The sequence below is a fragment of the Lissotriton vulgaris genome, chromosome 2_1, assembly GCF_964263255.1.
Source record: "Lissotriton vulgaris chromosome 2_1, aLisVul1.2, whole genome shotgun sequence".
Taxonomy (NCBI): Eukaryota; Metazoa; Chordata; class Amphibia; order Caudata; family Salamandridae; genus Lissotriton; species Lissotriton vulgaris.
This window is the reverse complement of record NC_141687.1, coordinates 763,970,799-763,985,127: the sequence shown is the minus strand read 5'-3', so window position 1 is coordinate 763,985,127 and position 14,329 is coordinate 763,970,799. Positions and strand designations below refer to the sequence as shown.

At 47.0% G+C, this 14,329-nt stretch overlaps 1 protein-coding gene across 1 annotated transcript in view; it reads right to left on the bottom strand.

Moving 5' to 3' along the window:
- Nucleotides 1-14,329, bottom strand: part of PPIG (peptidylprolyl isomerase G) — a 411,062-nt gene that overhangs the window by 305,616 nt on the left and 91,117 nt on the right. Inside the window, exon 4 of the mRNA XM_086956077.1 lies at nucleotides 12,075-12,182. Coding sequence (XP_086812203.1) covers nucleotides 12,075-12,182 — 108 coding nt within the window. The remainder of the gene's footprint in view (nucleotides 1-12,074; nucleotides 12,183-14,329) is intronic.

The window sequence follows — 14,329 nt, the reverse complement described above, 5'->3', positions numbered from 1 at the left end:
TCAAAACGAATAGTTTCTTACCGGTCGGTGTAGTTTTGCAGCTTGAAGATCTTTCTGGATTCACTATGCTGTGCATTATTTCGCGGTCTGGTGGTTGGGTCCATTATTCCGCGGTCTGGTGGTAGGGTCCGGAATCGTAGTCTTTTCTTTGGTTGTTTTTTTTTCGGTAGCACAGGTGGGCGTCGACGTCCCACCTTTTGGTGTCCTTCCGGTGACGTCGGCATGCTTCCTGCGGAAGCTCCCACCCTTGGGCACCATCTTCGGATTCTTTTTTTCCCGTTTGTGTTCTGTTTCCGAATAGTATGGCAATATTTCAATATTTTCTTTCACCGCTTTTTCCTTCAAAGGTCTGTCAAAGTCTTTTCCCCGTTTTTACCACCTTTCTCCAGTCTCATCTTTCTGGCAGAGGTGGGTGGGTCCGCTAGTGAATCCAGAAAGATCTCCAAGCTGCAAAACTACACCGGAAGGTAAGAAACTATCCGTTTTGCAGCGTGAATCTTTCTGGATTCACTATGCTGTGCATAGGCTTTGTAGCGGTTTGTTATCATTGTGGCAGCTGGGTGGAAAATGAGCTTTGGGTTTTGAATATGTGTTGAAGCACTTTCTGTCCTACTTGTGCTTATTTGTTCATTTGTATGTCGTGTTTTGTGAACGCGTGCACTGAGGCCCATGTTGCCGCCAGGCATATGTCCTGAATGGGAGTGTTAGCCAGGAAGGCTAATTGTTGCTCCCTTTTTCATGGTCGAATGGGCCCGCGGGCCCTCAGCTAGCTCTTGCCCAGCTTGCTTGTGGCAGAATTGTATTGCTTGTGCAATCCATCGTGCAATTGTCCCCTTGGTAACTGCTTTTCCCATGAAACTGTCTGCAAATGACACAAAATTTCTTTTGTTTTTCTGTGATTCTTAGTTCTCTCTATGTAGTGAATGACTGCACGTCTGGCGTCCAGAGTGTGCAGTGCCCTTTTTAGGGCTCGGACTCCTCCCCACTGAAAGTGGGAGGAGTTTCGAGATCCTAATGTTAAAGAAGAGAAAAAAGAAGTATCTCCTAGGGCTTTGGCGAGACAAATTCCACACATTCCTTAGCGTGTTGTGTCATCTGGCCAGTGATTCGTCTTCGTTGTGTTGTCGTTTTAATAGGCTTGAAGTGATAGGGTAAATGTAGTTTTGTTCCGCCATCTTGGGCATTTTTCGTTCGTGCTCGCGCAAAGAAGTACATTAATTATAATTAGGAGCTGTCAGGGTGGCCGTGTAATGCATTCCAGATGTGCGCGCGTTCACCATCTAGCAGTGTGTTTGTCTGGCGCGCGTCCTCCTCACGTGCACACAGGCATAGACGCCGTGTGCGGCTCCTTCCTGCCGGCCCGGGGAGCTGCTCTGCCGCTCTCTGGCTCACCCCCCCCCGTCTCCCCGCCTGATTTAGACATCGGGCACACGTGTCCTTGCTTTTTCAACGGAAGCTGAAGAATCTGTGGAGGAATGGGTCGGGGGATTTTGTGCAACGACCTTAGTGCTCCAGGGCCCCGTGTTTTTCCTGCAGAAGGCATAACGCCATCCCTTTCCCGTGGATCAGGGGTGCTATCAGTCAGAATAAAAAGAGCGCGGAGTCCTCAAGTGACGGACGTGTACTTGGTAATCGGCTGCGCGATTATGCAAACGTTGTATTATCCGGTTTTGTGATGCAGTGCAGGAGAGGCTGAACATACAAATCTTTTACATCCCTTTCCAGCAGATAATGGATGCTTGAATGATCAAAGCAGAGGGAGACACAAACTCACAATTCAAAGCTCATAACTACCCTTGAGTTGTTTATTAGCCGCCACAGATGAGCCGGCAAACAAAAAGCCATTAAGCACCTATTATTTTAAAGCAGGGTGTGCGGTTTTCATCACTTTCTGTGGCTGAATTTTCACTCCCGAATCCTGTTGGAGATAATTAATTGCTTTCAGCTGAGAGCAGTAATAATGGAATAAATTATCCCCACACTTCTTGTCAGAGGACTAGTCACGCGCCAGCCTCCTTGTTAGAAGGGACTCGTAAGACAGGTGAGAAAAGAAATATGGTACAGTTGGCCAGCACTGTAACATTTTAAATGATGTCATTGACTCGGCAGTCAATCACGCGTCCTGCCTGGAGCACTCTTGTCTTATGATGAATAGCGTTCTCTTCTCAGGAATGTTGAAGTGGGTGGCTACACCTATTCCCCCCCCCCTCCCCCCCAATTTCATGTCGTCTAGCCCTGTTTCACACACAAGTGTATTTGCCTAAGTCACACTTAACGTGCAGGAAACGTGGAAAACGGTGCACAAATCCAGAGCACATTCACAAAGACAGGGGTGTCCTAGTTCTCCACGAGGAGAAGTCATTCGCTGAAGCTCTGCCCGTTTAAGTTTTAATTAGTGAGTGCAGAGATGTGAGTGCAGAGTAGTGAGTAGAGTAGTGAGTAGAGTAGTGAGTAGAGTAGTGAGTAGAGTAGTGAGTAGAGTAGTGAGTAGAGTAGTGAGTAGAGTAGTGAGTAGAGTAGTAGAGTAGTGAGTAGTGAGTAGAGTAGTTAGTAGTGAGTGCAGAGTAGTGAGTAGTGAGTGCAGAGTAGTGAGTAGTGAGTGCAGAGTAGTGAGTTCAAAGTAGTGAGTGCAGAGATGTGAGTGCAGAGATGTGAGTGCAGAGTAGTGAGTAGAGTAGTGAGTAGAGTAGTGAGTAGTGAGTGCAGAGATGTGAGTGCAGAGATGTGAGTGCAGAGTAGTGTGTAGAGTAGTGAGTAGTGAGTAGAGTAGTGAGTAGAGTAGTGAGTAGAGAGTAGAGTAGTGAGTAGAGTAGTGAGTAGAGAGTAGAGTAGTGAGTAGAGTAGTGAGTAGTGAGTGCAGAGTAGTGAGTATGGTAGTGAGAAGTGAGTAGAGTAGTGAGTAGTGAGTGCAGAGTAGTGACTAGAGTAGTGAGTTGTGAGTGCAGAGTAGTGAGTAGAGTAGTGAGTAGTGAGTAGAGTAGTGAGTAGTGAGTAGAGTAGTGAGTAGTGAATAGAGTAGTGAGGTGAGTAGTGAGTAGTGCGTGGTGAGTAGTGAGTAGAGTAGTGAGGTGAGTAGAGTAGAGTAGAGTAGTGAGTAAAGTAGTGAGTGCAGAGTAGTGAGTAAAGTAGTGAGTGCAGAGTAGTGAGTAGTGAGAAGAGAGTAGTGAGTAGTGTAGTGAGGTGAGTAGTGAGTAGTGAGTGCAGAGTAGTGAGTAGAGTAGTGAGTTGAGTAGTTAGTAGTGAGTAGAGTAGTGAGTAGAGTAGTGAGGTGAGTAGAGTAGAGTAGTGAGTAAAGTAGTGAGAGCAGAGTAATGAGTAGTGAGTAGAGTAGTGAGTAGAAAGTAGTGAGTAGAGTAGTGAGTAGTGAGTAGAGTAGTGAGTGGAGAGTAGTGAGTAGTGAGTGCAGAGTAGTGAGTAGTGAGTGCAGAGTAGTGAGTAGTGAGTGCAGAGTAGTGAGTAGAGTAGAGTAGTGAGTAGTACATCACAGGCAGCAGCTGTGCAAGCATCTTACACTCACAAGGAGACCACAGGCAGCTGAGGTGCAAGCTTCTCCCACTCACAAGAAGGACATCACAAGCAGCAGCGGTGCAAGCTTCTCACACTCACAAGAACGACATCACAGGCAGCAGCAGTGCAAGCTTCTTACACTCACAAGGAGACCACAAGCAGCAGAGGTACAAGCTTCTCACACTCGCAAGAAATACATCACAAGCAGCAGTGGTGCAAGCTTCCCTTACACACTGACAGCAGGTACTGTGCCAAGGCAGCAGCAGCAACAGAGCAAGAGTCCCTTACAAAGAACAGGAACAGCACAGAGATGCACAATGCAATCTTCTCATACTCACAGGCAGCAGCGGTGCAAGTTTCTCACACTCACAAGAAGGACATCACAGGCAGCAGCTGTGCAAGCTTCTTACACTCACAAGGAGACCACAGGCAGCTGAGGTGCAAGCTTCTCACACTCACAAGAAGGACATCACAATCAGCAGCGGTGCAAGCTTCTCACACTCACAAGAACGACATCACAGGCAGCAGCAGTGCAAGCGGTGCAAGTTTCTCACACTCACAAGAAGGACATCACAGGCAGCAGCTGTGCAAGCTTCTTACACTCACAAGGAGACCACAGGCAGCTGAGGTGCAAGCTTCTCCCACTCACAAGAAGGACATCACAAGCAGCAGCGGTGCAAGCTTCTCACACTCACAAGAACAACATCACAGGCAGCAGCAGTGCAAGCTTCTTACACTCACAAGGAGACCACAGGCAGCAGAGGTGCAAGCTTCTCACACTCGCAAGAACGACATCACAAGCAGCAGTGGTGGTGCAAGCTTCCCTTACACACTCACAGCAGGTACTGTGCCAAGGCAGCAGCAGCAACAGAGCAAGAGTCCCTTACAAAGAACAGGCACAGCACAGAGATGCTCAATGCAATCTTCTCATACTCACAGGCAGCAGCGGTGCAAGCTTCTCACACTCGCACGAAGGACATCACAGGCAGCAGCAGTGCAAGCTTCTTACACTCACAAGAAGGACATCACAGGCAGCAGCAGTGCAAGCTTCTTACACTCACAAGGAGACCACAGGCAGCTGAGGTGCAAGCTTCTCCCACTCACAAGGACATCACAAGCAGCAGTGGTGCAAGCTTCTCACACTCACAAGAACGACATCACAGGCAGCAGCAGTGCAATCTTCTTGCACTCACAAGGAGACCACAGGCAGCAGAGGTGCAAGCTCCTCACACTCACAAGAAGGACATCACAGGCAGTAACGGTGCAATATTCTCACACTCACAAGGAGATCACTGGCAGTACACACCACATGAACACACTCCATAACACATAGCAACAATACATTGGCATTTACAATGCCATTAGCTCAAACTCAAATAAATCCGAGCCCGATTGCATTTCTAATGCTTGTTGTGTTTGTCCTTGGTTTCTGGAAGAAACTAGGTATTTGAATAGTTTGGTTGATGTGGAACTTAGACACCACCTTTGGCATAAAGTGTGGGTCCGCTCTCATCACCACCCAATCGTTGTGTGAATTTGTATGTAGGGTTCTTGTAGCGTTAACACCTGTAGCTCGCTCACCCTGCGTAGCGAGGTGATTGCAACTAGGAAAGTTGTTTTCAAGGTTAGCATTTGTAGGGAGGCCTTATGGATCGGTTCAAAGGGCGCTTTCATGAGTTCCGTCAGTACTAGGTTGAGGTTCCACGTGGGTGCTGGTAACCTCTTTGGCGGTGCGATCCTCTTTGCACCTTCCAAGAATCTTTACAATCTGTGAAGTAAAAAAGCTTTCCCCGGTCTCTCGTCTAGTGTAAGCGACTATGGCTGCCAGGTGTACCCTTAGCGAGGATGAGCTCAGATTAGCCTCGAGCAGGTGCGTGAGGAATTTTAGCACTGTTGAGTCTCTTGTCATCTTGTTGTGCAGTTTTCCTTTCTGCACCATAGTGTGAACCTCTTCCATTTGGCCACATAGCACTTCCGCGTGCTAGGTTTTCTTGCCTCTCGAAGTACCTTCAGGGTGCTCTCAGGTAATTTAAGGTGTGCAAACTATGTCCTCAGGAGCAGGCTGCCAGGTTGAGACCTTCCGGCTCTGGATGTAACACCTCTCCGTTTTGCATGGAGAGTAGGTCTTTCCTTCTCCCAAATCTGAGTGGTGCACTCTGTGTCATCTCCATAATCTGTGAGTACCAGGTCTGTCTGGCCCACTGTGGTGCCACCAGTATCAGGGTCATGTTGCTCATCCAGCACTTGCTGAGTACCTTGTGCATCAGGGGGATCGGCGGAAAAGTGTAGGCAAATGTCTTTGCAAGTTACAAAAGAGAGGGTACCCCACTGTCACCAGGGAACAGGGTGCAAGGACACAAAGTCAAAGGGAAATCCCTGGGATAGGTTTGAACGGCTGTGATGTCTAAAACCTAGCAGTTGCACTATAGTATCTAGTTTACAGACTGCTATAGCACACTGTCTGGCAGAAAAATATTAACATAATGATTTCCACAGAGAAAATGTTTGTTAACAATCTAGTACTTTATTAAAACAACAATTTCACGAGAGAATCCACTTAAGCCTAAATACACATGAGATGTACATGCAATTTTGTCACATTTGTGTAAGATCGTACAAGTAATGCTAGGCTAGTGGATCTGATAATCAAGTGTGGTTAAAATATCCAAGTACCACTGTTTTGAAGGGGGTCTGTTTACTTTGCTGTAGATTGTGATATCTTTTTTTTGTATTTGATATATAATATGTTGTGTATGAACTTATATGCTTTACCGCCATCTTGTATGTCCTTATTTTATTAACTTTTTATGTTTCAGGGAAAGATCCTTTGAAATTTTAAATGTATGTTTTTTTATTGTAAAATATTGGTTGTTTTAATAAAGTACTAGATTGTTAACAAACATTTTCTCGGTGGAAATCATTATGTTAATATTTTTCTGCCAGACAGTGTGCTATAGCAGTCTGTAAACTAGATACTATAGTGCAACTGCTAGGTTTTAGACATCACAGCCGTTCAAACCTATCCCAGGGATTTCCCTTTGACCTTGGGGCAAATGTCTTTGACCAGCTTATCCATAGGGCATTCCCCAGTGACTCTTCCCCTAGTTGCCTGGATGCGAAGTGCTGGCATTTTGCATTCTGGCGTGTTGCAAATAGGTCTATCGATGGTGTTCCCCACCTGTCGAACAGTCTCCTTGTCTCTTGGGCATTGAGCTCCCATTCGTGTGAAGCAGAGGTCTGTCTGCTAGCCAGTCCGCTTCCACGTTGTCCATTCCTGCCAGGTGAATCGCCAGTAGGTCTATTTTTAGTGGGATGGCCCATCTCCATATTTCCTGCGCTAGTTCTGACAGCGGGGCAGATTGTGTCCCTCTCTGCTTGTTTATGTAGAACATCATTGTTGTGTTGTCTGTCTGGATCAACACTGTTTGGTTGTACAGCTTTGTCAGGAATGCCTTTAGTGCGAGGAAACGGTCTTTAGTTCAAGGTAATTGATGTGTTTGACCGCATCCGTTGGTGTCCACAGACTCCTCACCCTGAGTTTTTTCATGTGTGCCTCGCATCCCTTCTGGGATGAGTCTGTGGTGGTGGTCACAGTTGGTGTTGGTGGTGTTAGAGGCTTCCCTTTTGTTAGGTTTCCTTTGTTCCACCATGATATCTCCTAGTGCACTGCGTGCGTTACAACCACTAGATCCTTCCAACAACCTGTAGCGTGTGACCATTGGTCCTGTAGCCACTCCTGGAGTGGTCTCATGTGGAGTCGTACATTTTGCACTATGTGTATGCATGAGGCCATCATGCCCATCATCTTGCTCGCCGTCCTCACCATCAGAGCACGCCCCTTCTGGTAGAGGTGTGCCTCCTTCAACAGTGCTTGCGTTTTCTTCTCGCTGGGGAACACCTTCTCCTGTACGGTGTTGATCTGAGCACTCAGGAACATTTTCACTTGTTCTGGGTTCATTGAGGATTTTCCCCAGTGGATGGAGAAACCCAGGGCCATCAGCGTGTCTGTCACTCGCTGTGCGTGCCATTTGCATGTCTTGTAATACCATGCCTTTATTAGCCAGTTGTCCAGGTAAGGGTATACGTGTATCCCTTCCCTCCTTAAGTGTGCTGCGACTGCTGCAAGGCACTTTGTGAATACCTTTGGTGCTGATTTCAGTCCGAATGCCAGTGCCGTGAATTGATAGTGATCTGTGTTGATGACAGATCTTAGCAGATGTTTGTGCCACCTGTTCATTGGGATGTGCAGGTAGGCATCTTTGAGGTCTATGGAGACCATGAAGTCCCCTCCTTGTATCTGTTGAAGGACCTCTTGCAGGGACGTCATTTTGAATTTTGGGGTTTATATGTATTTGTTGAGGAACCTTAGGTCCAGGATGGGTCTCATTGTTTCGTCTACCTTTGGTACCAGGAAGTACATAGAGTACAACCCCTTGTTCCTCTCTATGGGAGGTACAAGCTCGATAGCCTCCTTCTGCAGGAGTTCTTGTGCTTCCCTTTGAAGTAGCTCTAGTTCCTTCTTTGCTACTGCTCTTCTTTTTGGTTTTTTGTTTGGTGGTGTTCTTTCCAACTCTATGCAGTATTTGTACTGTATGGTGTTGAGAATCCATCTGTCTGTAGTTATTTTCTTCCACTCCTGGAAGAAAAGGTTCAGTCTTCCTCCCACCGGTGTTACATGCTCTTGGATGTTTAGTCCGAGCCACTCCTCTTTGTTGCATCTGTGCTCCACCCGTGGAGTTTTTGAAAAGGTGTGCACTGGTAGTGTGGCAGAGTCACTTGGAGGTGGGTTGTTGTCCACCTCTTCTGTTTCCACGTCCATTCACCTTCCCGCGATAGGACTGGCCCCTCTGTTGGTATTGCCAGTGTTGTTTTTGCTGCCTTGTTGCGTCTGGGTGTCGCCCTGGTGGAAAGTCTGGTGCAAAGTCCCCGGCTGGTTTCCCCCTCTCCAGTTTGGTCTCCGTGACGGGGTTCCTTTCTTATTTCACCTGAACTGCAATCCCCCCATGGATCTTGCGGTGTGGTGTGGTTGTCCTTTTTCAACTGGGTGAGCTTTTCGTCCACTGGTGCTCCGAACAGTGTCTCACCGTTGAATGGGGTGTTCAGGATGTTGTGTTGCACCTCTGGTTTAAAACCAGATATTCTGAGCCAGGCTCGTCTCCTTTCCGTGATGCCCAGCATCACAAGTCTGCTGGCTGTGTCTGCACCGTCCAGTGCTGTTTTTAGGCATGAATTTGCCACGTTCTTCCCCTCCTCTACCAGGTGCGCAGCTCTTTGCTGGTATTCTTGTGGGAGATGTTTGATTAACTGGCAGAGCTCGTCCAGGATCTGGTATTGGTGCCTGTTCAGCAGGGCGTTGGAATTGGCCATGCGCCAGTGCGTTGCAGCATTCCTCTCGATGTTTCTCCCTGTCAGGTCCATCCTTCTGCTCTCCTTGTCTGGAGGTGGTCCTGACATTGTCGGGACATTGGCCCTTTTCCTTGCAGTTGCCGCAATGATGGAGTCTGCAGTGACCGTTCCCTGGATGTAGGGTGGGTCCTTGGGGGAGTGCTTGTACTTCTTCTCCGTCCTGGGTGTGACGGGTTTATAGTCGCAGGTTCTTTGAAGGCCTCTCTGCCTTGTCCTTTGATGCTTTCGAGCAGTGGCTGGTACTGGCTCCTAGTTTGTATTGGGAGCAGTGTTTCCACGAGAAAATCCGCCTTAGGTTGTTCCTCTTCGAGTTTTACTCGGAACGCTGATGTTGCGTTCTTGATGACTTTATTGTAAAGTCCTATGTCGTCAGGCGACGAGGGCCTCGCCGGATATGTGTCCACTCCCTCTTCTGGACTCTCGGCTTCGAGGTCCTGCCACTCTAGGTCCTGTGTGTCAGAGTATGTTGAGCCCTGGAACGTCCTCTGGTCGTCATCTTCCTCCTCCTCGTAGTAGGTAGTCGATATTCCAGATCTTCCTGGCTTTCCGGCGGTGCCTCGACCTCGAACTAATTTTTTTCCTCGACGAACCCGACCACCGGTAGCTTTGGCTTAGACGGAATTGTATACTCTTTCATCCTTTTGTCGAAGTCTTTCTTTCGCTGCAAGATGTTCTCCATCTCTGCCTGGAGTCTTACCTTCTTTCTTTCCATCAAGGCTGCCGATTCGGCATCGATTGGTTGTGCCAGTCTCTTTCTCTGGCTGGATGACGACGAGACTGTTTTCGGCGTCAAGACTGGTTTTAGCGTAGAGACAGGTCTTGCGTCCTTCGTCGACGTCGAAGAGGTCTTCGGCGTCGAGTGTTCCTTTTAGTCGACGTTTTTCGACGACCTTGGCTGGTTGATGCCCTTCGGAGCCAGGGAGTCCTTCTGCGAGGATCCGCTGGCCCTGGGTGTTGCCGTGGACGCCGGAGTTTTCGGTGTCTGCGCTTTCGGGGTCTTGCCCTCGTTTTTTCGAGAGTTTTGGGCAGACTGTAGAGAGTCTTTCGGGCCTTTTTGGGGCGTCGATTCTCCTACCTTTTCTGGAGTCTTCGTATTATCGGTCTCTACGACTGTGTAGCAGTCGTCTTCTTCGGGGACGTAATCCTCCTCGTCGGTCGAGAGTCCCAGGACTCGAAGGGACTGTGGCTGGTCCTTGCCCTGTATGGCGAAATTAGCTCTCCTTTGACTCTCTCTCACTTGAAGGGTCTTTGGCGTAAAGGCGGAGCAGGCGTTGCAGTCCCTGCTTTCTGGTCGACCGTCAGGCAGAGGTTGCAGACTAGATGTTGGTCTTTATTCGCGCACTCGTGGTGGCAGTTCCGGCAGAATTTGAATGGTGTGTTGTCCATCTCTTGCCTTTAGGGGGGCCCCTGATTGCGCATTCTCTTCTAGAAGTCGAAGCTCTTCGAAGATCCTCTTTCTTCGTCAACCCCTTCGCTGATGTAGTCTCACTTAGTCCTCTCTTTTCTTTCCAAAACTTGGCTTTTGGCTTCTTTTTTCTCCAAATCTTTGGAGCCCTCTCGGGAACGATCCAGACCCAACGGCGGAAAAAATAATCTGAAGATGGCACCCAAGGGTGAGAGCTTCCGCAGGAAGCATGCCGACGTCACTGGACGTACACCAAAAGGTGGGACGTCGACGCCCACCTGGGCTAAGAAAAAAAACAAAAAACAAAGAAAAGACTGCGATTCCGGACCCTACCACCAGACCGCGGAATAATGGACCCAACCACCAGTTTGCGGAATAATGCACAGCATAGTGAATCCAGAAAGATTCACGCTACAAAACAGTGATATTTAAATTGTTTTTTATTTTTATTCTTTTAATTGTCGAAACACGATAACACATCATACCATATCATGACCACATACTGTATACAAAAGATCCACTCACTGTCTTGCAATGACATTATTTGCATTTTACATAGACAGTTGCACATCAGCTATACATTAATCCTGTCCCAGGTGACAGCTCCAACTGCCTACTCATACCATATTTCCTAGGATAGGACAGTCTACCCAGTGTACCCTTCATCGTTCGTGGGACAGGCCTGCAACACCACTGCAGTAGCAAATTACACCTCTGCCCATCTGTTTTCAGTGATACTATTCGATGTCTGGGCTCACTCAACCTCTACCTCTCCAGTCCCCTTGCTCACAAAATAAGCTTCATACAAGCTCCAGCGGTTCCGGAGACGGCTCTAGGGGAGGGAGTAGCTCGCTGTATACATCCAACTGAGTGTTCTAGTAGACTATATCTGGATGCCATTCAGCCAGGATGAGGACTGGGCCCCCGACTCAAGCCCATACTTATGGAGTCGCTCTGGGGTGTAGTGTACCTGGTTAACATATTTGAAGTGTATAAGTCTATGTCGCCCGTTCAGCAATATTGACTCAATCACTGAACAGCAGTATTTACAATCCTTATCAGCAAAAGTTTTACCTAAGTCCCTCTGCCAATACTGCTGAGCACGAGTGACACCTGGCCTGCGAGCCTCCTGCGCCAGTGCGAAGACCTTCGTAACCAACCAGGTGAGTTACTTAAATTATTATTTATGTAAATACTGGGACAGACCAACAAATCTAACATTCTTAAAATGCATGCATATCTCGTATATACAGGGACTGAAAAAAGTAAAAAACATGCCTCTCTTATGTACTTGTGAAGAAATACCAAGCTGTGAGCCTTTGTTGCCCCTCCATTGCATTTGAATCTAGATGCGAGGCTTTAGACAGCTACTAGCTAGGATACCATTATGGCCCCTAAAACAAGCACTTGGTTTTGGACCCAGCTGAAATTTGAAATAACAAAGCCCCCTTGCCAGCATGTTGTTGCTCGGAATGCAAGCAGAAATTGTGCAGGTGCTGCTGAATGTGTGCCGGTGTTTGAAAATTACACAGGGTCAAGTTTAACATATTTCTCTGGGGCCCAACTTCTTAGCAGGGTAGACAGCATACACCCTGTGAAAATGGTGGTAGACAGTTGACCCGAGTGCACCCTCAATTTTGTGCCCTGTTCTTACTTGCCACTAAGATAAATAGCATAACCATCACAGAATGACATCTCCAATACAGAAACGTGTTATGCTGTCTACGCCAAACCAAAGTCTAAAGTAACATCTTACCTTCACTGAAGTCTCCACCTTGGACCATGAAGTCTTTTACTACTCTGTGGAATAGGCAGCTCTTGTAATGCAATGGCTTCTGGGTGCTTTTCCCCACGCCCATCTCACCTGAAAAAAAAATGAAAAAAAAAGGTTAGATATAAAATATAATGAGCAATAATGATGCATGCATAGATGCATTTTAGATCTAGTTATGTATGGGGGAAACCAGCTAGAACAGGTATATACAAGATATAGTAGACAATAGGATGTGGTGCCTGGAAAACAAATATCAACAGTATTTTATATACTTCCACCATGACTTGTAATCATTATGTTACTCCTAGACTGTAGGGCCTACCCTATTTAAAACAGACTTGTGCCCAGGTACTTTTGACAGGAACAGTAACTGATTCTCAAAGACATTTAATTCAAAGGCTTGGGTGGCTGGCACACGTGTCGCAATGAATGTTTCATTATGACCAGTCAGAGGAACAGGTGCAACTTCTTTTGAGTTTGATATCAATTAAAAGCAGCAACTTCACAGATGTGCACAGTGGTCTTTGTAGCCAGGTAAGCCACTTTAACATGAATTCGTTTACTTCCGAGTCATTGCATACTGTACATGGACCAAATAAAGCTGGTCTGGTAGAACAGCCACATTTCTCCAAGGCTGCTCAGCGTTTATCGATTTAAACCTTGAATTATTTTAAGTGCCAATGGGCTAGGCCTAGATTGTAACCTTGTACACAATAAGTAAAGCCCGACACAGTAAGTGTGGAAACCAAAGGGTCTGTTTTCTGAAGTTCTAGGAAGAAGGCATGAATTTCTGCAGTGTAATACTAATACTTTAATATATTTTTTGACTCCTTAAAATCGCCGTTTTGGAAAACTCTTCCATTCTAGCACAACACAAGGAGTATTTTTAATTTGTGCCAACCGCAGGCTCAGCAGGTCTGACGGCATAAACCACATTCTTACACTCATGTATGACTGGTACCGGAGAAGTCTGTGCATCACCTTTTGATATATAAAAATTGTTGTGCTCTGAAAATAGGATCATACTCAAACGTCATATCATTCAAGGTTTGACTTGAGGCCCATTGCGCCCAATGCTTGCGTTATGTACTCCCATATAGGATGCTCTTTTTTAGTAGCATCCTTCAAAGTTGGTATGGAAGCAACTATAAAAAAAATATATTTACCATCACAAGAGAATTGCTGCTTAAAATTGGACAGCTGCACAGTTGTGAGAATTGTTTTAAAAACATTTCTTCTGCTGCTAGTTATAAATGTGCAATTGAAAGGTGTAGGAAGCTTGCTCTGTATATACAATATCAAAATGAGGTATAGTGTGCACAGAGTCCAGTGGAACCCCAAAGGTAGGCAGAGGTAAAAGTAGATAGCACCTTACAGGCTTTATCAGAGGGTAGTGTTAAGCATTTGTTGTACACACTCGAGCAGCAAAGGATGTCAACACTCATCATCATCATAAAACTTTATTCGATTCGAAAAGAATCATAAAAGTATACATTTGGAACATACAAATTGACAAATGGTATTTCATATCAAAAAGGTTCAGACGCACAGCATACAGAAGGTCATAAGCACATTATCAGTAAACATTATATTCTATAAAAACACAGAGTTAAATAAAACAATCTAACATGTATAAAGTGCACTGTGCATTTTTAAGTTACAATATCACATATATAAGTTGGTTAGCCTCGGGGGGCGTGGCTTGGACGCCGATGGCGATGGTCGCCTGAGAGCTCGGCTCCGGGACTGAGCCCACATTGATCCTGCAGATCGGAGTCCACGGGGCACCCTAGTCCCCGCAAACCGACGATCGAACTGATTGGGACCCACTGGGATGCCCGGTGATACTTGAAAACCGGTTGATCCGACGGAAAATCGAAAGTTTGGGGACCAGCGGAGTGCGACCCAAGATGGCGCCCGGACCTTCTCAACACCTTGGCCGGGACCCTTAATCCGGAGGAACATCGCTGGGCACGGCGCACCCTCCGCCTCCTATCTCCCTGTGATGTGATGGTCTAGGTGTTGCCTTACCCAGAATCTGAGCACGGTGACCGATCCCGGACGATCTGAGGTCCAGACTATCGATGGCTTTATAACACGGACGTCTGGCGACCCTGTGTGTGGAACCGAACCCCAGTGCCGCACCCGGCTGCACCCCGCCGAGTGACTGAAATCCATGGGCAGCACGGCGCCTTGGCGCCACAAAGTCTCCGGCGGCGTTGGTGACTCTCGATCTA